The sequence below is a fragment of the Moschus berezovskii genome, chromosome 4, assembly GCF_049115385.1.
Source record: "Moschus berezovskii isolate FMDL1 chromosome 4, NW_MosBer_1.0, whole genome shotgun sequence".
Taxonomy (NCBI): Eukaryota; Metazoa; Chordata; class Mammalia; order Artiodactyla; family Moschidae; genus Moschus; species Moschus berezovskii.
In genome coordinates, this window is record NC_142463.1 from 11662533 (window position 1) to 11687454 (window position 24922).

General features: G+C 52.7%; 1 protein-coding gene and 1 pseudogene across 1 annotated transcript in view; both read right to left on the reverse strand.

The window, feature by feature from the left end:
• GRIK3 (glutamate ionotropic receptor kainate type subunit 3) overlaps positions 1-24922 on the reverse strand; it is a 191339-nt gene that overhangs the window by 42059 nt on the left and 124358 nt on the right. Inside the window, exons 10-12 of the mRNA XM_088834979.1 lie at positions 19396-19503; positions 15973-16086; positions 6364-6567 (exon numbers count right to left, since the gene is read on the reverse strand). Of these exons, the coding sequence (XP_088691105.1) occupies positions 6364-6567; positions 15973-16086; positions 19396-19503 (426 nt within the window). The remainder of the gene's footprint in view (positions 1-6363; positions 6568-15972; positions 16087-19395; positions 19504-24922) is intronic.
• On the reverse strand, positions 229-292 carry LOC129541920 (U2 spliceosomal RNA; annotated as a pseudogene).

A 24922-nucleotide genomic window follows, 5' to 3' on the forward strand; every position in this document is an offset into this window, starting at 1 on the left:
GGGGAGGGGCCCCCTCTGTTTCCCCCACCCCAAGCCTGCCCTGCTCCATCTGGGACTCTGCCCTGCCCCCAGGTGGGCTCCCAGCATGCCTTGCTGCAAAGTGCCTCTTCTCAGCTAGAAGAGTGGACTTGAGTAAAGCCTTCCCCAGCCTTGCAAACAGGGGTTGGGTCCCACACATACAGGACAGAAACAAGGTCTCTGTCCCAGTTAGGAGGAAGATGGGACACAGTAGGGTGATGGTGGTGTGTCTTTGATACTACACTTGATCTTAGCCAAAAGGCCGAGAAGCGATGGTGGTGTGTCTTTGAGACCAGATCTTCCCATCACATCTACCAGCCTACCTGGAGGCTGGGATACCCAAGTGCATAGTCTCAAGGCCATGGCTGTTATTGGTGGACATCTGCCCAAGTCCATGCTCCTTTCCTCTGTCACTCATGTACTTTTTTCTGCTGCAAGCCAGGGAGTTAGAAATGACCCAGACCCCCTCCCTGGATCTCTCTGAATGCTGCCAGCCAAGGGCATGGGAAAGGCATTTCCTGAGTTACCCTCACCTTTCGCAAGTCTCCAGTACCTTCCTCCAGGCTTTCCTGGGATGGATCATCAGCAGCTTCCCACTGGTTTCCGATCAGTGGGATCTCTCAGCCTGGGCCCCAGCCTGGGAGCCAGGGAAGCTCTTTCACTTACCACACTCCTCTCACAGAACAGTGACATCTATTCACACAGTCACAGATTACTGCCTGCTTCCTCCCCTAGAACGTAAGATCCTGAGGCTCAGGGAAGGGATCCTGACTGTTTTGTTCACACTGTATCCACGGCACTTAGCATGGGACTTAACTGATAAATTGAATGAACAAATAAATGAATAACCTGATCAAAGGAGGCACTGGCTGGATTCCCCCTCTGAGGTTTAGAAGAAGTCACCCAGTGAGCCTTCTCTTGGGGACTGGTGCACCGCCATTCTTGCGGGAGGGTACCCTGAGTCACGAGCAGTGTCCACTGATGTCCCTCCAGCCAGCCAGCGCCGCACTTATCTATCAGCAATGTAGCTACCAATAACCTCAGAAAAGCTTGTATATATCTAAAGATATGGGACAGGTGCTAGAAAATTCATAAGTGTTGACCGAGGGGTTGTGTACCCACGATTCACACAAAGGCCACCTGAGCTGATGGATGCCCAGGAGTGAGGCATGAAGCCCGTGCCTTTCCCAGGCCTGGGGGAACGGCCCGCTCCTGAACCCCTGCAGGGCTGTCTTTCAGGACGGCTCAGCTGGCGTTCCCCACTTCGTGACACACTATGGGGGACACACCACACCTCCATTCCCATCTCTAGAATACACCCCTCCCCTACTCCCTGCATATCTGCAAGGCTGGTGTCTGCCCAGGGTCTGCCCAGGGGATCTTACTGCTCACCCCGCAGGACCCCATGAGGGCAAAGACTTCAGCAACCTAGGTGCCCCCATCCAGGTCACTACCCACATCCAAGACCTGAATATCTCTCCTTCATTTTTCAAGTTTCAGCTCCAAGAGTCACCTCTGCAGGGAAGTCTGAGTCATTTTCCTGCTTCATACTCCCAAAGTCCCCTATACATATTCCCCCTTGCAGCACTGATCAAAATTTTAATGAAATTTAACTCGGCTGATTCATTGCTTGTTCCTAGAGGGGCAGGAATCACGTTGACCTTGGTTGCTCCTACATTTCCTGTCACTGCCCTGGGTCTGGTACGTCAGTTGTGCTTGGCTCAACCCTCTCATGCACCAGGTCAGACCCTCTGGCCACCACCAACCTCATACAGGCATAAACTGACAGCATGTCACCTCTTGTCTACCTGGGCACTTCTTGCACACAGACACCCCCTGCACCCACAACTTTCTGTTGATGCTCCCACAGGGTCCTGGCTGGTTCCCATGCCCACTCTGCCAAAACCAGAAATGCATGGAAGTCAGGAGCCAGTGGATACACCTATTTTCCCTTCACCCCAAGAATGGCTCTGAAACACACTTTGTCAGGCTTTTCTGGGGTGCCGACTTGGATGAGTCTCACTCAGTGGTGACTAGCTCAATATAACATCCTTGTATTGGTCTTCCCTCCCCTCTGCTCCATTTCCCAGCCCTGACTCTCCCCGGCATCACACCCTCTCACTCAGTCAGCAGTGGCATCTATGTCTCCTCCTCAGGCCCCGCCCTCCAGGAGCCCGGCCCAGGCCCCACCCCCAGGAGACCAGGCCCTGCCCCCAGGAGACCAGGCCCCGCCCCCAGAAGCCCAGGCTGAGACAGGGCTCCATAAAGCTTTGCAGAAAGAACAATTCTCAGCAGGAGGGTTGGCTTATTCCCTTTGCTCCCTCTGACCTCAGTTTCTCTTCAACAGCCCCTTCACCCCTGCAGCTCTATTGCTACCTTGCTCCTTGTCCTCTCTCACACCTGGTTGTCTAAACCCCTACCTCCTGCCAGGCTCTTTCCACATCTTTCCAGGCTGGTCCAAACCCATTTTGGTCCAGCCCCTTCCACGAACCAGGGAAACTGCCTTATATGTTATAGTGCTGCTGCTGCTAAATCGCTTCAGTCGTGTCCAACTCTGTGCGACCCCATAGACGGCAGCCCACCAGGCTCTTCCGTCCCTGGGATTCTCCAGGCAAGAATACTGGAGTGGGTTGCCATTTCCTTCTCCAATGTTATAGTGAGATGTAATAATTTCAAGAGAAAAGAATGAACAGCTTCCTGTGGCTGGAGGGCATTCAGGCATCCCCTTGAGGCCAGGCTCTTGCTCCCTCTCCTTCCCCTACTGTTCAAGGGCCCGGGAGAGCAGCCAGGACAGGACTCCTTGGTCTCTGAGAGCAAAGCTTGGGGAGGCCAGGCCGGGGTGGTCACAGAACCTGTGACCTGTACCCCTGGGAGATGGCACTCGTGCTAACCCATGGGTGCAGTTCCATCCTCACCTGCCTTCACCTCCCCACCTGCTGCTTCACACCCTGTGTCCACACCTTCCCAGCAGCCTCTTTCCTCCTTTGGCGCCATCGCCCACCCTCCCTGCCTCTCCTGCCTCCGCTCGGCCTTGCAGGAGCGGGCATCTTGTGGAGGCCTCCTTTTCATCCTATTCTCTCACCATTCAGGGTCCTGCCCCCAGTCCTCCTCTCTTTTCTCCCCATCAATCCCCCTCTGAGTGTCCAGCCACAAGGAACCCTTGTAGCTGGAACCCCAGCCTCTAGGAACCCCAATCCCAACATGATGTCAGAACCTCTCCTGGATCATCTGCTTTCCCAGGAGGCTCTGTCTCTGGGAATGATGCCACTCCCTCCCCAGCCATCCAAGCTAGAATTTCACACCATGTCCTTGATTCCTCCCTGCCCTTCTCCTCCTTCATCCAGTCAACTGCCAACCTCATCAATTCTACCTTCATGGCTCCATCCTGTGCCATCAACTTCTCTCCTTTCTGACCACAATCCTCGGAGGCCACCATCCTCTCCTCCACCCAATTTAACTGGCAGCACAAATCCCAATATGATGTCACCCCCTTGCTCTACACCTTTCAGCTGTGCCTTGTAGCTCTCGGGATTAAAACAAAATTCCTCATTTTAGCACCCAAGGTTCTTCAAGGCTCATCTCTTGCCCCCTTCTCCAGAAGCAGCCTCTCCTCTTGGTTCCAGGCTTTCCACACTTAGAGCTCTGTCTCCACACTCCCTAGCAAGATCCCAGGCACATGGTGCCAAAACAGAAGCTCTGGACGGCAGGTGTCGGGAAAGGTCTCCAGTGCAGTAAGCGGGCGATGTCTCACGTGTGCCTCAATTCCCTGCGACTCTGATCAATGTGAGTTAGTCCCCTGAGTCTCCTTTTTAGATTCAGAGGGGCAAGATCCAGATCCTGGGTCACTGTGGCCCACCAGGGTGACCATGGCTGAGGGGCAGACTCCCTCACTATCATCATGGCCACCCACATATATACTTTAGACAGGACATGGACATACTTTAGACAGGAGGAAATGGTGAGGAGTAAGACAGTCCTGTGCACTGTGTAGTTACTGAGTGCCAGGCACTTGGCTGAGCATTTTTGTACTGTACTTCATTAAATCTTCCCATGAACCCTGGGCAGAAGACTTATTTTATTATTCCCACTTCCTAGTTGTGGAAATAGAGGCCAGACAGGTTGAATAGCTTTCCTACTGTCAGCTAAAATGTGCTGGACCTTGAATTTGAACCCATCTCTCTTGGATTCCAAAGACATTAAAACACATGGGAGTAATTTAAGGCATGGACTCCAGTAGGAGACTTCCAAAGGGGGTGGGGGGGGGAGTGAGAAAGAGCAGGCAGTAGAGATGGGAATAGTGATGATCTGGGACAGAGATGAGGAGATGGATGGAGAAATCACTGCTCTGTCCAACCATCTGTTTTGCTCCCATAGTTGGAGACAACTTGTGGGAAGGCGAGGATGTGAGCGGGAGGGGGACACACCCTTTGGATCCTATCCTCCACCTTCCTCCATCATCTTGTCTCCTTGGACGGCCTGTGGCCTGGACAGAGATGAGCAGAAAGCATCAGTGAAGGACTTTTTAAGTCCTGCTGGTCAGAGGCTCCACCCAGGGCCTCCAAATGGCCCTCAGGGGGCAGATTCTTGCAAAGGTGGGCATTCATCATTTTTACATCTGCGTTCAGATCCCTAATAAGGAAGTAATAATATTGCCAAGCCTTTGCCACGCTCTCTATGAGCTAGTGAGAAGACTAATTATCTGACGACACTAATAAATGGTTATGATGTTATTAAAAATGGCACCAAGCTAGGATTAATAGGCTCATCAATTGTAGGGAATTGGGTTTAACAAGGTCCCCGCATGTGCCGTCAGGGCCCATGGTCTTGATGGATACTGGGCTGCATGCAGGCCACGAACAAGACCCCCTCTTTCCTCCAGCTGAGGGTCAGCCTCGGAAGCTGCTGGGTTTTCTGGTCTTCCCCCTTGCAAATGGCTTTGCAGAGCTCTTGGGCTGCTGGGGATGCTGTGGATGCAAGAGCATCGCTAGCCTTATTCTCCTCCACATGTGGCCTCCACTGTCCATGGGATCCCCCCTCCTCCCCAGCGCAGCTCACCTCTGCAAATGACATGCTCAGATCCCACCCAGAGCCCCACGCTCCAGAGCCCCACTCATAAAGCTCAGGGGGGAGCCGATAAATGGAGATGTCTCTGGGGCCTGCTGACTAATTTCCATAATAATTACAGTTATTACTAATAATGGTGACAACACCCCTCCCTCCCGGTTAGGCTGAATTCCACAGTCTAGGAGCTGCTTCCCCACCAGTTGTCACCTCCGACAACAAGCAGGGAAGAACGCAGGGCAGGCATCATTATTCTCACTGTTGAGGTAGGAAATGAGCTTAGGGAGAAAAAGAAACTTCCTGAAGTCCCTCCCCCGCCCTCAAAGGAGTAGCCATAATGATAAAAATAATACAAGCAAGAATGACACAGTGCTGACTGTTAGTGCCCACATGTGAATTTAGTCCTCACCACAGCCTATGGGGGAGGGGGGGCCATTATTATCATTCCCATTTTACAGATGAGGAAACTGAGGAACAGAGAGGTTAAGAAACTCGTCTAGAAGCACACAGCTAGTAAGTGGGAGAGTAGGAATCAAATCCAGACTGGGTTCACCCTCTTGACCATTAGCCTCTCCCACCAGCCTTCCCTGGGGGGACTGACCTTCTAGGGTCGAGGAAATGACTCCACCACTGAGGCTCTACTTGAGCCTTCTAGCTCTGAGCTCCAGCCTCCTTCTCTTCCTGGTTCCCCTCTGACAGGGGCAGGAGGGCCAACCGAAGAAGGTCCTGAGGCTACCTGTTTGCACTTGGAGAGGCAAAGTGACAATAATCCTTTTGGCTGATGCTTTTCAGGTTGCAAAGACTGACTGCATGAACCCTGGGTCCGGTGGTCAGATGGCTCTTTGCAGACATCGGAGCCCAGGGTTTTCAGAAGCAGAGGGCCTCCAAAAGACTCTCTGAGTCCCAGCTCCACTTCTTACTAGCTGGGAGCCTTCATCTTTCTCTGCCTCAGCCTCCTCATCTGTTAAATGGGTGGTAATAACAGTACCCATCTCATTGGGTTGTTGTAAGGATAAATGAGGGAAGAAATGTAAGGGGTACAGGTCATGTCCTTGCATCATTAGCAGGCCCTGGATAGAAAAATGCTTCTGGAAAGCGAAGGCCCTGAGCTGGAGGGCAGGTAATATTTAGAATGTGCTGGGTGAGGCTGTACCAGTGGCTCCTTTGTCTCCGTCTACCCTGCCCCAGGGCTGCGGTCTGCCAGGACACCCCATCCTTATATGCACAGAGGACTTGGCCAAGCCTCCCGGACGGCCCTGTCCATGGTGCTCCCACCCCACTTACGTGGTCGATGAGCTCCTTGATCATGCCATTCCACTGGCCCTTGTCGTCCTGTGCCCCATATTTCCCATCCTCCACCAGCCGGATCTCGTAGGAGAAGCCAAGGATGTGGGCCAGTTCCTTGAGCAGATCAATGCAGTAGCCCTCAAACCGGTCATTCCCAAACAAGGTCCGGTCGGACTTCCGGAACATGACAAAGGGCTCCTCCTGTGGGGACAGATAAGACAGGGGCTGATGGAGGCTGAGTGGGTGGGGCAGGGCCGGCTGGGGTCAGAGAGCCTGGGCCCAGGCCTCTGCAAGGGTGTTCTAAGCCATCTTTGGGAGTGGCTCAGAAGAATGGCCCACTAAGTCAGGAGAGGGAAAGCCAAGTTAGTGCCTCACAGATGGCCACCTACTGACTTGCATGCAGAGCTTAGTAGGTCCTTATGGATTTGATTGTCCCAATGTTCACAGAGCTAGAAGCTAGGGGAACTGGAATTTGAACTCAAGACCGTGATTCTGTATCTCACATTCTCTCTGTTGCACCATCAACACAGGCTGATGATTCTCAAAGTGTGAACCAGACCAGCAGCATCACCTGGGAACTTGTCAGACTTGCACATTCTCAGGCCCCATCCAGAAATACTGAACCAGAAACTCTTAGGCGGGGCCTGGAAATGTGTGCTTTGATAACCCCTCCAGAGGATTCTGACGTCTGCTCGTGTGAGCACACTGCTCCAGAAGGCCTTCATCAAGTTTCTTCCCTGACTGCTCCCCCAAGAAAGTAAGTGAAAGTGTTAGTCGCTCAGTCATGTCCGATTGACTCATTGCGACCCCATGTACTGTAGCCTGCCAGGCTCCTCTGTCCGTGGGATTCTCCAGGCAAGAATACTGGAGCGGGTTGCCATTCCCTTTTCCAGGGGATCTTCCCCACCCAGGGATCTAACCCACGACTCCTACATCGCAGGCAGATTCTTTACCATCTGAGCCACCAGGGGAAGCCTGTCCCATCTCCCCCAACTCCTGCATAAAAAGACTAGACCTACCTACTCCCTGATACCTTTCTCTCTTTCCAAGGATCTAGTCCCCAGCATTAGGATCTGCTGGTGATTCCTGATAACTATGACAGTTTGCATTTACATGTGGACAGGCCAGGCACCAGGAAGTCAGCAGATGAAGTGGTGCCTGTGGAGGGCGAAGTGCAGAGCCCAGCAGAGCAGTGGGGTTCAGTGGAAGTAGCTGGTATCACCTTGTTAGTCTTAATTTCAACCTTCTGGGATAGATACTAATAACCCCATCCTATAGATGCAGAGAGTAAATTCGTGAAGACAAGGTGACTTGTGAAAGGTCACTCAGCTGTCATAGAGAGAGGATCTGGACTCAGGTTGGTGTGATCCCAGAGTGGGAGCTCTTAACCACCTCACTGTGCCAGAGGCCCTGAGTCACATGGTGCATCTCCCTAGTGGGCAGGGGGTCCTCAGGAGGTGGCTTGTGTTGTCAGGTTTCCTCCCTCCCAGGTGATGGGGAGCCAGTAATGGGCTCTCAAAGGGCCCACCTCTGTCTGATTTCTCATTTAGAAATAAACACTGACAACCCTGTAAAGAATAATTAGGGATGTGCTGTGCTTAGTTGCTCAGTCACGTCTGACTCTTTGTGACCCCATGGACTAAAGCCCACCAGGCTGCTCTGTCCATGGGGATTCTCCAGGCAAGAGGGGGTTACCATGCCCTCCTCCGGGGATCTCCCCAACCCAGGGATTGAACCCAGGTCTCCTGCATTGCAGGAGGAGTCTTTACTGTCTGAGCCACCAGGGAAGCCCAAGAATACTGAAGTAGGTAACCGATCCCCTCTCCAGGGGAACTTTCCAACCTAGGCATCGAACTTACCAGCTGAGCTACCCAGGAAGCCTAATAACTAGGAACAGAGACAGGAAAATGGTGAAAAAAAAGCTGTTGACCTTGTCTAGCATGAGATACGCGGAGTGAGGGACTGCAATGTATGGGCTGAACTCAGCAAACTAGTCATTTACTGAGTTCCTACTATGCATCAGGCACCGACAAACATTTTCATAAGTTGTTTGATTGAAGCTTATGACATCTGAAGACAGGTGACATTATCCCTATTTGATAGATGAGGAAACTGAGGCTCAGAGAAGGTCAGTAAGTTGCTCAAGGTCACACAGGAGTTGAGCTATAGTCAGATGGAGTCCAGGTCCAGTCCTTCCTGCTTGCAGCTCCTTGGCCTTTCTGGACCTTAACCCTCCCTTCAGCCATCTCGGCACCCTCATGTGTCCGAATGCCTCAAGCCTTCAGCTGATGGGTGACAATTGTTAGCTGACAGAACACACTTGTTCTGGGAAGCTCATGTCCTTGGACTCACAAGAAGAGCACATACCTCATTTGGAGGCACCTCCCTGGTGGCTCAGATGGTAAAGAATCTGCCTGCAGTGTGGGAGACTTGAGTTAGATCCCAGGGGTGGGAAGATCCCCTGGAGGAGGGTATGGCAACCCACTCCAGTATTCTTGCCTGGAGAATCCCCATGGACAGCAGAGCCTGGCGGTCTACAGTCCGTGGAGTTGCAAAAGAGTTGGACATGACTGAGTGACTAAGCACATCATTCTCTCAAGTGGTGATGAGAGAATGGGGCCATTCCTTTGCCACTGTGGACCCCTGGAGCTGGCTGAGCCTGAAGGGCCTTCATCAGGGGTCCTCAGGTGCAGGAACCCACCAGCAGCCTCTTGTCAGGCTCCCGCTGCGGAAGGTGGGCTCATTCTCTGGCCCTGTTTCTCCAGCAACACTAGCTCTCAAAATCCCATCCCACCCTATGACTGATTCCCTCTAGAGTTTCAACAGTCCTTTGGGATGCTGCAGAGAAAGGGCAAGGGAGTGTCTGTACCCCTAAGGGGTTCTGAGAAAACCACTTTGCAGTCTAATTGGGTGGAAATCTGGGTCCTCTGACTAGACTCCATGCTAAGTTTCAGTGCCCCAATCCCCACCTTCAACCAAGTAGGCAGCTCACGAGCTTGGAGAAAAGGAGGTGCCGGGGAAGGGGCTGGGACTGCCCGGAGAGAAGGGGACTTAGGCTAGTGTGGACCCTGCTGCCTGGAACCCCGGCCTGGGGCCTGGTGAGAGGGCCGGGGTGGAGGTGTCAGTCCTGTCTCAACTGTAGGGCAGATGCTCTTGTGCAGTGAACAACCTACACTGCTGTACGGTGGCCCTGCTGTTAGCTCAGGAACGAACTAAAGAGAAGGTAACTTCTCTGCCAGGAGAATCACCAACCATGCATAGACTCCGACCTCCTTCTGTAAAATGGGAATAATAAAAGAGCCTACCTTACGGAACTGTCGGGAGGATTACATGGGTTAATCTGTGAAAAGCACTTAGTGCTGGGCATATATAAACTGCAATATTATTATTATTATGAATATCGTAATTGTCTTTCTGGGCACTGTGTGGCCTGTTACTCCAGCGACCTTTCCAGCCTAGAGACCATGCCCAAAGCCACCAAAGGTTAAAAATCATAGCTAGCAGCGGAAAACTATTTCCGGAAAGGTCCCTGAGAGGGCTCACTTCCTGACCCTATCTCCCAGCCTCTCCCTGGCCCTATCCTCTAAAATTAGCACTTCATTTGTGAAGCCACCAAGCCCCAGAATCTATACATCTCCATATAAATACTCTGCCTTCGGAGCAGCTGTAAAATGCCATTAATTTCGGGAAGTGCTTTGCGGATGGCATACATATTTAACAGCCAAAGCCCAGAGCATTAAAATGGTGCTCGCCTTAGTAATGTCTCTAGACCTGCAACATTTCCTAGGGGGTAATTCTGAACTCCGCCAACTACTTATTCATGGACTATTTCACAATTTATTACTGGAAATGTCCAGACAGCCAATTCACAAGCTCTCTCGGCTGCTAATCGATTGCTCAGTGAAGGTGCCCTCAATTTCATAACTTCACGCTCTCCTATTGCTCTGGGAGAACAGCCGTAAGAACAGGGGTAATATTTCTCTGCAACAAGTCACAGGAAACAAGGGTCCTGAAAAATAACCTTTTCTGACTTTTCATCGCTGGGGCTCTTAGTTTCTTAGTCGAGCTTCACCACCATGAGAGCCAGGTCTGGTGCTAAGATTCTCCCAGAGACGGGACCTGTGGAATCGGAAGGGGGGGCCTTGGGGGTCGGGGAGCCAAGGGTTAGCTACCTAAGAGCTGCGTTCCCAAGTCCGCCTGGCTCAGGCCGTCTCAACACACGTCTGCACGCGCATGCGCTCTGTATACGCACAACGCCACGGGCATGAAGACACCCCTTTCTTGGATGTTCTGCCCTGCTTAGAGACAGAGGACCCTGGCTCTCAGGCCTTGGCTTCTGTCAGTTAGAACCAGGGCAGAGGGTTAGGAGTCGGGTCCTCCCAGCAGGTGGGGCCCAGAAAGGTCCCTGGCCCGGCCCGGGGTGGTTCTCCCAGCCCATATTCTGGTCTCCGTAGCTTGCCCTCTCCTGTACCGGATGCGTGGGTCCGGCCTGCCTGGCAGTTGACTCTAAATGGGTCACAGTGCACACACGGCATAAACACACCCATTGGTTTGTATCCAGACACCCCTGTGTATAGCCAACCCCACACCCGCACAGGTGTCCACACGCATGCCGACACAGCTGCTCACCTCAGTGGCCCCAAGAACCCTGAACCTTCCAAAGCAGGGCCCCCAGGAGAGAGCTGAGTGTGTTTTCTCGGTGTGTGAGCTGAGGTTTGGGCAGATGAATTTTTCATGAGCTCATGGAAGAGGGAAACCTGAGCAGAAGCTGGGGCCTGGCAAGGAGAGGGCGGGGAGGCAGGCTTCCAGCTTCTTGCTGCTGCTGCTTCAGCCCTAAGAAGGGGGAAGAGCCTGCAGCTCTGATGAGCCAGAGAGGGCGGGGTCCAGGCTCTGTCCATCTGTGTTTCCAGGGTAATGAGCCCTTAGCACCTAACCCCGGGATTCAGGATGGGAGAGAAAAGATGGAGCTTGGGGGCAGCCCCTACATCTCGTTGTGTTCTCTGCCACATCCAGATTTTAGGGACCAGAAGAGGAGGAGAGACCCCCTCCGCGTGGGCGCAGGTCCAGCCCCGTTCTCTGGGGCAAAGCTGGTGGATGTTCCTTTACTCAGACTTGGTACCGGCCTGTCACTCAAAGCACTGTTGCCCTGACAACACACTTCCAGAGAGGCAGGGGCCAGTGCTCTCTGCGGGAGGTGCTGGCCCTGCTTTGAGGCTGCCAAGCATGGGGTTGGGGTTTTTCCTGGAGCAGCTGGGCTCGGCCAGGCTGGGCCACTCCACACAACTGGTGGTGTTGTCCTTCAAAGCCCAGGCTGAGCGCATCACACCCCTACCTACCCCACCCCGGGCTCTGGGACATGCAGACCACGCTGAGACTTTCAGGGGACTCCGAGGATATTTTCAGCTGGACACAGAGAGTTTCTTGGAGACCAGTGTAAAGGCTGTGTGTCACATCCTCTGAACCCGTCCTGCCTCCAGGAAAGACTGGGCTTCTATCAGGGAAGAAGCAGACCCAATTCCCTATGATCTCTGGGAAGTCGGGCTGGAGAGAGCTGGTTCCTGGCTCACTCCCAGGCCATGTGAATATCTGGCACTGCATAATGTGGTTAAGATGGTGGGATATCTGCTTCAAGTGGGTCAGCAGCCACGTCTGGGGTCAAGGCAAAGGAGTTCAGGGGAGGGGATTATCACAATGTCGGTGCTGGGGCTCAGACCTCTGCTGGGTCAGGGGATGAGGTGGTGGTTGGGATGCAAAGTTTTATGTATCGGCAGGAGATGAGAGCCAAGGGAGTGGCTCACACCCTAGTGCTTTCAGGGACCAGTCAGGAATTGCCTGTATAAGAAGCAGCCAAGAGTAAGCAAGAGGGAGTGATGGGGTCTGCAGTGAGCCAGGCATGAAAGGCATTTAAACCCTAGCTCAACGTGTATGATGCATCCTGTGCTGGACAGAGATAACCTCTGTGACCATGGTCAGGGGCCAATCTTCAGTGACGTTCAGGGCCCTGCTTGTGGACGGAAGCAGAGGTTTTCTCTAGAACACTCACTGTGCTTATTGTATTAAACCTGAGCTTACTGGGGACTGGATCTGTAATCAATACCAATAGCAGCCTTTACTTGACAGCATCCACTCTGTATCATTTATTTATTTTTATTTATTTTTTAAAGTTTTTTTTTGGATGTGGACCATTTTTTAAAGTCTTCACTGAGTTTTGTTATAATATTGTTTCTGTTTTATATTTTGGTTTTTTGGCCACGAGTCATGTGGATATGAGCTCCCCGATCAGGGATCGAACCCACATCTCCTGCCAGGGAAGTCCCCTGTGCCATTTATTCTATTTAATCATTCATTCTTTCAACTCCATGAAGTAGATACAATGATTATCACCTCTTTTGCAGATGAGGAAAGAGAGGCACAGATCGACTAAGCAATTTCTCAGGATCATACAGCTAGAGAACAGTACAGCCAGCACTCAAATGCAAAGGTCTGAGTCTCAAGCACCTCACAGTCTGACTGCTGTGTTCTGGTCACTCTTGCATGTCCCCAAGAGATGCTGGGCTCTTGCTTGCCCAGATGAGGGGCAGGGGGACCCATGGAGCTGCATCCAGGCTGCCGGCCAAGGGGGCTTCTCTCCTTCTCTGGAGGGTGCTGGGAGCCAGCAGGTTGGGACCTCTGCAAGAAGCTTCCATGTGCGAGCTAAGTTGTTTCAGCCATGTCTGACTCTTTGCAACCCTATGGACTGTAATCCACCAGGCTCCTCTGTCCATGAAATTTTCTAGGAAAGAATGCTGGAGTAGGTTGCCATGCTGCTCTCCAGGGGATCTTCCCAACCCAGGGGTTGAACCCGTGTCTCATGTCTCCTGTACTGGCAGGCGGGTTCTTTACCACTAGTGCCACCTGGGAAGCCCTGAAAGAAGCTTCTGAAAGTGAAAGTGAAATTCACTTAGTCATGTCCAACTCTTTGTGACCCCATGGACTATACAGTCCATGGAATTCTCCAGGCCAGAATACTGGAGTGGGTAGCCTTATCCCTTCTCCAGGGGATCTTCCCAACCCAGGAATCGAACCAGAATCTCCTGCACTGCAGGCGGATTCTTTACCAACTGATCTATTAGGGAAGCTTCTAGTATTGGCTAAAAGGCTGTGAGAAGAGCACAGGAAGTCTACGGGATTCTGTCCCTGCGGGTGTACATAGATGCCCTATGGCTCTGCACAAGGGTCTCATGCCCTTTAAGTCAGGCTCCTGCCACTTTAATAAAATTTAACCTGTGGTCTTTGGAGGGTGTGTATTTTGCATGCTTCTGCTGTATTATCTTTAGCCCTCCTGTTACCTGAGAGTATTGTTTTGTGGCTGAATCATCTCTGTTCATTTAATCATCACTCCTAATCTCTCTGAGCATACCAGTTCTACCTTTTTTTAATCTTGTCTTCTGAAAAGTGTTTTATTTATATCTCACATTTTATGCAGCTCCGCTTTTAATCTTTTACCACCTTTTTATTATTTTATTTTTACCCTTTTATATTTTAGCTTTGTCACACTTTTATCCTTTTGCTTTCTGACATTTCAGTTTTACATTTTTCACCTTCTCTAGCTGGAGCTGTTAATTATTTATTTTAATTTTTCCTCTCTCTGGGTAGCTTTCCTTTTAATCTTGTCCCTTATTTTCATTTCTCTCTTTATTACCTTCCTTTTAACCTTTATTTTGTCCTCCTTCAACTCTCCTTTTATCCTTTCTATTTTTATCCACATCAATGTTCCTTTAATTGCTCATCACTCTTCCTTCTATCCCTTTTGCTCCTTTTATTTATCTTTTTATTTTTAATCTTTTTTGCTTTATTCTTTTTAAATTTATTATATAACTTATAAGTGTACAATATGATGATTCATAATTTTTAAAGGTTATACCCGATTTATAGTTATTATAAAATATTGGCTATATTCCCTGTGCTGTCCAATATATCTTTATAGCTTATTTTATTTTTAGTCTTTAATTTATTTTTTATATTTTTTTCACCTGTTCCTGATGAGATCTTTGGACTTATTGGTTTTATAGTTTGATATTTGTATTTTATTTAGTTAACAAAAAGTCAATCAATAAAGGCAGGCAGGATGTATGGTTTTGGGGAAGATACCGGTGGGGGTCTCACTCCAAAAAGGTGGGGGTGGGGGAGGTGAATCCCCAGCCTTCTTCTGGCCCCATCAGCAGCATGTTCAGAGCTCTTAGGTCTCCATCACCTTTAACGCAGATCCTCTTAATAGTCATAAGCCTGGAGACTGAGGATGAGATCCATAGGTTAAAATTGCTCCTCAGATGCAGACAGTGCCCCTGGAGTCTGCTGCTCACTGGATTCTTGGGAAAATGAAATGTGATATCCCTTCTTCCTCCACAGTGTCCAACACCCAGTCACTGAGCATATACTTAGCACTAGAGAGAGGGCACAGGGCCTGGCTGAGCTGCCGCTGGTGGGAGGCAGGCGGGACAAGGCTTGTTTGCGTGCCACGAAGGCCCAGAGTGGGGTTCCCAGCCCTGCTCCCAGGTTCCATCCTGTGACAGCCTCACTCTATCTAAGTGCTCCAAACCAGGTTGAGCTCCCTTTTTTTGGTTGAGAATATCCTCAGCATGTGGTCCTGACAAACATACTTGCTTCATTACAAGGAGAAGCTGACCAGGGCCAGATTGTCCTCAAGGGGTCTTTGGTCAGAATCCACTGGGCTGTGACCAGGCTGCCCCTGGTCCAGCTTGGGTCCCAAGAGCAGTGCTGCGCCTCTGAGGGTGTGGGTCTTGAACCTCTGGACACCCTGGAGGCCTTCCAGGAGGGGCCGGTGCACGTGGAGTGGGTACAGTGGCGGCCAAAGGAGGCCAACAGCCTGGGCGTCCTGCTCACCCTGAGCTCTAAGGTGCACGGAGCTTGGGAGACCCCAGGCGATTCCTTGGGTTTAAATGGTCAGAAGAAGGACACGCTACTTAGCCCTGGGCAGTGGAGGGAGGAGGGCAGGGAGAATGGTCATGGCCATGGCCGGGAGCACTTGGGTCTGGACACCTTGGGGGTGGCATGTGTGAGGGCCCACCGCACCCGCTGGGCTCCCTGGGTATGACCATAGCACCTGCCAGCTGAGGGTGGGGGACTGCTGGGAAGGGCCTTTTTCCTGGGAACTGGGGTGGAAGAAGCAGACTCGGGTCCTGGTGCAGAGAGCAGGTCACCCCTCCTTCCTTCCACCCATCACAGTTCCCACACAGGCATCAGGGGCTCAGGGAGTGGGTGGGGATGGCACACAAACACACAGGCCTCTGGAGCAGGGGCTGGCCAAGCAGGTCCAGGCAGGAGGGCCGGCCTGCTCTGCCTTTGGGAAGAGACAGCCCAGTTACCTCCTGGTGTCTCTGACCTGTGACCGTGAGCAGTATTGCTATGTTTCACCTTCCCTCTGGGGGCTTTCTGAGGGACCCTCAGTGTTTCCAGCTTCCCGCAGCTCCCATCCCCCATCTTCCAGCCTCTCAGCAGCCCCATGAGAGGCAGCTGGTCTATGCTGGGCGGGGTGATGGGGGGGCCCTCTAGCCCCAGTGGCCGGCCCAGCTCACAGGGGGTCTCCTGCAGGGCTGAAGGTCTTACCAGCACGGTGGTGACGATGAGAGACCTGTTTGTCAGAGAGTCGGTGACATTAGGGCCTCGGCCTTTGGCGACTTCCGTGACATTGAGCCCCTCGGCGGGACTCCACACCCCGACCTGGATGGACAGACAGACGCAGTACAGGGGCTGAGTCCAGTGTCTCCATCCTTTCTTCACACCAGCAGGCAACTCATCCTGTTCCCACCTTTCAGGAGCATAGCCATCGCTGACAAGTTTTGAGCCAACTTTTCTGACAACACTGCTGCCTTCCTCTTTCCCAGAGGAAGCCCCTAAGATGTTGAGGCTCCTGAATTCTCCTCCCTCCCCAATTGCTGGCAAACCCATCCCAGATGGAAGGGAAATGCAGAGGGAGAAGAGGAATATAAGGATAGCCCAGGGAGCACAGTGGAAGCCAGCCTGGGGTGAAGCGGATGCCATGAAGTCAAGTTAGTGTTAGTGTTAGTTGGGTCAGAGTCATCTCAAGCCTGAGGTTGGGGGGTGGCCTCTGCCTCCTAGGGAAGAGTTGGGCACCAGCTGCTCACTCACTGGGTCTCAGCCTGTGCCAGCTCTGGGGCCAGATGCCCTCCAGAGCCCAGGACAGGGCCTGGAGCGAGGGAGATGTTCCCTAGGCACGTGTGGAAGGACAAGGAGATGTGTCTTGTGCAGGAAGTCAGTCTGGGCAGGATGCTGGTCTTTCGGCTATTTCGGGGGTGGCAGACAGAGTGGAAAGCCCTCACAGAGGGCAGTGGATGCACTGGATTTGAAGGCAGTTTGTTTTGTGGTTTTACACCTGAAGTTGGCAGATGTCCTGGCTGAGGTGGCCTGATCTCTGCTCCCATAGTGCCTTTGGGGCTGGGAGGAGGCAAGGGAAGATCAAGTTTACAAATGGTTCTCAAGCCCCGGGTCTCTTGAAGATCCTATGGGATCCAACTGTGCCCCTGTCTGTGCCCATCTCAGTGCCTCTCAAGGAAGATTCTGGCCTGACCATCCTGTCCTTGGCCCAGTTGATTGGGGGCGGGGGGGACAGCACTCAGGAAACCTAATCAATTAAACAGGGAGGCTGAATGCAAACATCCCATTAAGAGAGCTGTGCAAAGCAGATAGCAGAGAGACATGTAATTATGCTTGGGTAATTCTGCCTTAATCCCCCCAAAGCCACTGGCTGGAGCTGGCTGGATCAGCTATGACCCGGCTTAGTAAACAGAAGTGATGAGAGAGAAGCAATGAGAGGCAGAATGGCTGTGCTTGGGGGCTCAGCACCCTCTCCGGGCAGCATCTTTCTCTATGCAGACCCCCAGAGCCCAGAGGAGAGAAAACAAGCAGACAGCATCAAAGAGGCTCTTTTCTCAAGGCGGCCAAGCGCAGAGCCCCAGCCCCAGCATGAGGGACCCTAGTGGCAGGCCTGAGTGCAGAAAGCTCTCAACAAACAGCTGGCTGGCAGCCAGGTGACCAGAAGGAACGCTTGCTCCGGCAAGCAGCTATTGAACTCCTACCCTATCTCCCATGGGCATCGGAGAACAGTTAAGACTGAGGAGGACCCAACTTTCAGAGACTCTCTGCCCACTATCTGGGAGGCTGTGACCAGGAGCCTCTGGTGGGGCCTCTGCAGGTCAGCCGGTGTCTAGTAGAGAGGTTTTCTTGAGTATTAGTTGTGGTCTGTCTGCAGTTGCTGGAGGGCTGGTAGGAGCTGCAGGTAGGCTCAGATGGCAAAAATGGTCTGATGGGCAATTACTGATGCCTACCATCGATACGAGAGTGGGAGGTGGTGGCATACAGGCCATCTAATTGCCATCCTTAGAATTTTAGGCTATCCCCAGAGATGGACAGTTGAGAGAGCAAAAATGAGACAGCTACTCTAGTGACAACTATTACAGTGGTCCTGCCAGAGGGGGAAGCGGGCTCCCCAGCACTGCAGGAGTCTAAATAGGAGCTGGCAGAGTGCTTGATAAGCTATAGTTTGAATAGAGTTAGACCAGCGGGGCTGGATCATCTTAGGAAGAGAGGGTATGGCACCTTGTCCTTAGGGGACTGGTGCTATAAGTGACTGAAAGAGTGCCAGGGGAGTGGTGAGGTTGCCCCGGCCACCTGGCCCCACCCAGCACAGTGGCCCCACGAGTCCATGGGAAACTCAGGACTAAATGGCATCACCTTGGCCACAAAGTACAGCCCAGGCAGAGCTGGGTTTGTGCCCGTGGGAACGAACCAAGGAGACAAAGGCCATTCCTACAACCCGAGAGATGGCATGGGCAAAGGCCCTGAGGTGCGGGAGGGAGGGCTGTGGCTGGGCCTTGAGGAGTATTTGGGGGGCAGTGGAGACTAGTCCTGGAGAGGAAATCGGGGCGTTTCCTGGAGAGTCTTCAAGGCTGGGGTGGGAGGCAGATGCTGAACGCCTCGGCACTGGGGAGCCATGCACAGTTCCAGGGCAGAGTAGAGCTGTGCGTTGGGTAGCCTCATCTGCGTGTGCTCTCGGGATGGATGCGGGGTCCAGGCGTGGAAGTGGCAAGCCGGCCTGGGGTGTTCAAAAAGTCCACAGAAGAGACCTGGACCAGGAGGGCAGGGGAAGGCAGGGGAGGAATCCAGGGCCCCTGAAGGGTCACAGGCGCCAGGGGCGGCCCCTCCACTCCTGCATTTTATACACCCCCTCGCCCAGGGTTGCAGAGGTGCCCTGGTGGCTCCCAGGGACCAGTGGGTGTGGCTGAGCCCTTGGTCCCAAGGTCCGAGGAAATGCTGAGAATCAGGGCTGATGTTAAATCCCCTTCTCAGCCCAGCAGCCTGACTTTGTCACAATATTGCTTATGATTCCCAGGGGTCAGAACTGGCCCCATTACGATCATTTCTATGGTAGCCGGATGGGAGGCCAGCCCTGTGGGCTTGCTTTCCTTGTAATTCCCAGAATCACCGAGGCCTTAGAAGCTTAGCATGGGGAGTTCAGAATCCATGTGCTTCAACCTCTCTCCAAGGATAAGAATCACCTCCAGTCTCCCAGACAAGCAATCCCTTTGTTCAGTGTTGCTGAAATGTCTCCAGGGACAGTGAGCTCACTATTCCCCAGGCAGGCATCCGCGGGTCATTAGAGAGTTTCTCCTACCCAAGGACACGTCTGTCCCTCTGCCCCATGACAGAGGACTTAGAGACAGTCTGTCTGTTCCAAGAGCCTTTCCCAGGTTAAGCATCTCTCTGATGGCCCTTGCTGACAGGGTGATCATTTGAGTATCTGCCACGGCCAGGCCGCTGGGTTCTGCACCCCTCCAGGCTGAGAAGGCCAAGAGGGGCCAAGGCAGTGGCCACATCGGGGCATGTTGAGCCCCAAGAGGGCAGCTGGATGGGGCCTTGCCCGCTTGCTCAGGGTCTCTGCCTGGGATCTATCGTGGGGGATTTAAAAGCCCCTGTTCCTCGGTCCACCCTCCCACTCCTGAGCTCACATACCTTCTCCAAGCCATCTTCCTTCAAGCTGATGATGTCCAGATCGAAATCCGTCCGTAAGCCACTGGTTTTGTTGAAAACAATCCGTCCAGTTAATCCTTCCCATTGAGCCTGCCGGAGGGGAGAGGGCAGAGCGGCAATTCCTCGGGCTCATAAATCATCATTCGGTACAACTGTACAATGCTTCATTTTAATTACTCCTTGCACTGATACTGTTCCCCCAAGACCATGATTAATTAATAATCACCTCCATCATTGCTAGGGCTGTGGTGCGAGCCAGCGATTTCCATAAATTCTATTATGCTCTTTAGCCAGCTTTACACTTGCACCTTCTCGTGTACAACATCGATCTCAGATGTGCTCAGACGAGCCCCCGCCTCGAAGCCGTGAGAAGGCGGGAGTCAGGTCCCCAGGGAGGGGCAAGGAGGCAAGTGGGTAGACGGTGGCAGGTGAGACCTGCCGAGGGGCAGAAAGTCAAGGGGCCAAACCAGCTCTGGCTGTAGGACCAGACAGAGTAATCCCCAGAGAGCCAGGGGTGACAGGGCAGGTCTCTCGCCCCAGCTCCACCCATGTCCTGGTTAAAAACAGGGTCCAACCTCAGTTAGCTGTGTGTCCTGGGGATTTCATTCTGCCTCGCTGCCTCAGTTTCCTCATCTGTAAAATGGAACTAATAACAGTACCCATTTTACCAAAAAACTGTGAGGGCAGAATGAAGGAAGTCTCATGAAAAAGTGAGAATGGTGCCTGGTACAACCTGTTGTTTTTATTGTTCAATAGCTAAGTTGTGTCCGACTCTCCACAACCCCGTGAATTACAGCATGCCAGACTTCCTTGCCCCTCACTGTCTCCCTGAGTTGGTTCAGATTCATGTCCATAGGTACAACCTCAGCCCTGAATAAATGGTAGCTTTCTCTACTTTTTCTTGCTTTTAGTATCATTAACAGAGAGGCAGGCAGAGGTTCAGAGAAGGAACAGGTCTACACTGAGAAGGGCTGCATCTTCTAAAGCCACGATTGGCAAACTACGCTGGTGGGACACATGGATCCGTTTCCTGTTAAAGTCACACCCATGTATTTACCTATTGTCCCTGGCTGCTTTTGTCCTGTAGCTTGAGTTGAATAGTTGCAGTAGAGACTGTCCAGTCTGTTGTTTTTATTTAGTTTCTAAGTTGTGTCTGACTCTTTGTGACACCAATTAGATGGTATGTATGCCACCACCATGGACTGTAGCCCGCCAGGCTCCTCTGTCTATGGACTTCTCCAGGCAAGAATACTGGAGTGGGTCGCCATTTCCTACTGCAGAGTATCTTCCTGACGCAGGGATTGAACCTGCGTCTCCTGTATTGGCAGGCAGATTCTTTATCACTGAGCCACCTGGGAAGCCCAGGTCTGCAAAGTCCAAGATATTTACTATCTGGCCCTTTGTACAGAAAGTTTGCCATCTCCCCTTCTAGCCAATACCCCTCCTGTGGGCCCAGAGCTTGAGCTCCATAAGCACCTTCCTACCACTCACCCCATGCGGCCTCTGTAGCAGCCCTGGGAGATGGGCTCAGAGGTGCCTCACCCCACTGGGGTCATGATTGCTGCAGATTCTGAAGAAGGCTCCACAGCCTCTCCACAGCTGAAGTTTCCCCAGCATCCAAGCTTACACAACATAACACACAAATTCATGGGTTCCTGGATCCCTGAAGGCCCATCTGTAGACTGAAGCTAAAACCCATGGGAATCTCCGAGCACTTGGGCAGCCGTCTGGCACTGTCAAGTCTTGTGTATAAGGGCTTAGGTGGTATGTGTTATGCTAGCTCAGGCAGAGGGGTGCACCTCGAAGGGCTCCCGGGGCTGGAAATCAAAAGCGGGTGGAACATGGACTTTGCATAAGGCATCCAACCTCTCTGAGCTTCAGGAAGAGGACGACGACCCATTTCACAGGTGGTGACAAAGGTGAATAAAGGGCTCAGCACAGTGCCTGGAACACAAAGCCCCAGCTTTGATTACTCCTTTGACCCTTCTTCCTGTGGGGCTCCCTTGGATTAGAGCCGGCCCTTGGCTGGGGGCAGCGGGGAGGATGATCACGTGGGCTACCGCCCAGGCCTCCGTAGAAACCCTATCACTGAAGGCTTGTCCATGATTAACTTCCCTGCATGAGCTCATCTGGTTCGCATCACAGTCCTATCAGGTGGGTATCATGATTGCCCCCATTTTACAGTCATGGCCACTGAGGCTCAAAGAGAGACTGAGCTCTGCAGGTCCCAAGTAATGGTGGTGCCAGGCAGATCCCCTCTGTCCTGAGCAGAGCTGAAGGGCTGGTGTCACTGCGTCCAAGCTGAGTGGGGAGAGTTTATGAAGCCCAGGAAGCTGCGGACTGGACTTGGGGATGGAGGTTTAAAGATGCGTCTGATTCAGAGAACAGACTGGTGGTTAACAGTGAGGTACCGGGTTGAGGCTGGGTATAAGGTGTGGCGGGTCAACTGTATGGTGATAGGTGGTAACCAGACCTTCAGTGGGGGACTACTTTGTAACCTACACAGATGTGGAGCTATAATGTCATACACCTGAAACTTACATATTATACACTGTTTTGTTCTTGTTTAGTCGCTCAGTCGTGTCCGACTCTTTGCGCCCCCATGAACTATAGCCCGCCAGGCTCCTCTGTTCATGGGATGTTACAAGCAAGGGGTGGGGTGCCATTTCCTTCTCCAGGGGATCTTCCCGACCTAGGGTTCGAACCCACGTCTCCTACACTGGCAGGGGAATTCTTTACCTCGGAGCTACCAGGGAAGCCCATACACTATTTTACTTCAGTTAAAAAAAAATGCATCAGAGAAGGTGAAGGCCACTGTGTATGACCTCACAGGGAAGCTCCGCTCCCTTGAGGCTCCCCAGTCCCTCCACCTCTTCCCTCCTCTGCCTGGGCCCCGCCCCCTCAGGCTACCTCCCCGGGCCCCTGGGGAAATCATAGCTGGTGTCTTCAAACCTGCGCTGGAGGGAAGCCTTCCTCCCTGTCAGCTCCAGAGGACTTAAATGTCAGCAGGTGTGCGGCCTGTCTGTGGGCGGGCAGGCAGGGGCAGGGCCAGGCCAGGGGGCCGCTGGAGCTCCGCCCGGTGACATTTCCCAGCCTTCCCGCCCCTTTCAGCTGCTGCGCAGGACTCGCTAAATGAAAGATGCTTCACAAGCTCTGAACTCCGGCCTGGTATTTTCCAGCTCCTCTCGGAAATGCCAAGTCTTTAAAATGATTTACTGTCACACAGTCAGAAGGGGAGACAGGAGACTTGGAAATGGTCTGAGGGAAGACCAGGTGCTGGGCTCAGGCAGGGGGCCTGGGTCTTGGGGGTGGCCAGCTGTGGGGCCGCTGGGGAGTCCGACGGCTGCTCCGGGACTCGGTCTCCACTTCCCTCACATGGAGTTAAGACAAAGATGTTTCTGAAAGTACTGTGTCAAGGAGAGTGTGTGGTGAGGGCTGTTCACTGGTCTGGGGCCAGGAAACAGGAGGTCGGGATACTCCAGCACAGCCTGTCAGTCCGGGGGTGGGAGGCACCTTTCTGCTCTGCAAGCCATCTGCTCCCTTCGGGGCTTCAGGACTGAGCCTTGAGCACTCCAGGGGATTCTCTGAAGCTCTGTGGCCTGGAGATCCTCTGTAGCTGGAAACCCACCAGGGAGCAAGAAGCCCCTGTGAAGACAGTCATGATGATAGAAATAGTAACAGTAGCCAATCAGCTCAGCGTCTGCTGTGTGCCAGGCACTTCACACATCATGACTCACACCTACGGCCACACTGCTGTTACCTCCATTGTGCCGGAGGGCCGGCGGCACAGAGCAGTTCAGGAGCTCGTCTAAGATCACACCCCTGAAAAATGGGTAAGTTTCAGAGTCACTTATGTCTGGCTCCTAAGGGTCTTAGAGTGGTGGCCCCGGTCACTGAGAAACCCACACCAGTCTCTGGCTACTGGCTTGGAGGCCTGCAGAGGAAGGAGGCTCAGGGGGCGGGGGGTGAGGCCTCCACACTCCCCAAGAACAAGCTGATGACTGTGCAGGCCAGCCAGGCCTCGCTCGGGGCGTTGGACAATCAGACTTCCTCCACAGTTTTGAGGGATTGGATAAGAAGGAACCCTCATGGTCCTCTTCTACCAAAACACTGGAGTCTCTTCTAGGTGCCAAGGACTTAACTGCTCCCTCATGGGGACTGCAACATGGTTTGCCAGGCGAGGAAACTGTCCAGAAGTTTGTATAAACCTCACAGCTGGGAAGAGGCAGAGACAAGCCCAAAGGCAGGTGTCTCAGACTCTGAAGCCATATGCCTTTTAGTGTCATTCTAAAATACAGGAAGTGCCACTGCCCTTGTCCCAAGCAGTAATGGTGAACTGGGCCCTCTAGGGAAGCAGCCCTGTCTGCTGAGTGGCGGGTTTCTTTGTTATTTACCCTCAATGTGCTGCCTTCCTTTGCATATGGGATTACATTCACTAATGGCTCGCCTTGATTGACGTCTCCCTGGGAGGTGAGCTCTGTGTGTGCAGTTGCCAGGCTGTTTTAACCCCGCTGGATCCCCAGCACAGGCTCAGTGCTGGCCACTCAGCAGACCCACACACATAGCTAATGAATGAATGAATGAGCTCTCAAGGCAGCTGCTTCATTCCTGTCTCACTGTGATGGCTACAAAGACACAGTCTATGCAGAGCCCTCCTAGGGGCTTCTCCTAACTGCACTTGACATTGCCCTGGACAGGTCACTCCTTCTGACCCAGGGATCTCACCCCTGCATGCCTAGATCTCAGCCCTATGTGCCTTCCTCGTCTGCCGTTACTGGGACATACTCTGGCCAGTCTTGGGTTGTGTGCTTTGCTTACAGATTTTACACACTGTTTTTCCAACAGTGCTTTGAGGCAGGGACTCTTACTATACCTATTTTACAGTTGAGGAGACTGAGGATCAAAGAGTTAATCACCTTCCCCAAAGCCGCACAGTTTGTTGTCATGGAGCCAGGGTACAAACCCAGGCCTGGGTGTCCCCACCTGTAAAATGGGAACAATAAACTCTGCATTTGTAAGGGCGACTGTGATGGAGAGTCTGAAAGGAAACTTGTGCTTCTCCACGGTCATCCTCTCAACAGCAGGAGGTGTTCTTTGGCTTTTGAATCGGATGGGACTTCTTCACAGTTGCCATGGTGCCAGGAGAGTCAGGTCCCATTAGGGACCGCAGGCCAATGGGCCCATGAAGTGAAGAGGAGTTTGTGGGGCTGGTTACCAGTTACTGAGCCGCCTCCGCCCTCAGCACTGAGCCTCATCCACATGATGCCTCGTTTTGTCCTCACGGCATCGGCACGAGATGGGCACGCTTCATGCCCTCTGTACAGATGCGGCAGCCGAGGCTCAGCAAGGTACTCTAGCTTGCCTGCGGTGACACAGCTGGAGGCAGAGACGCTCAGCTGTTTAAAGCCCAGGCTGTGTCCTGCTGACAATGCCGACCACCCGCTGGGCACCTACTGTGTGCCAGGGACGCAGCCTTTCTGTCACTTTGTAAGACTGGTCCCTGCTGAGC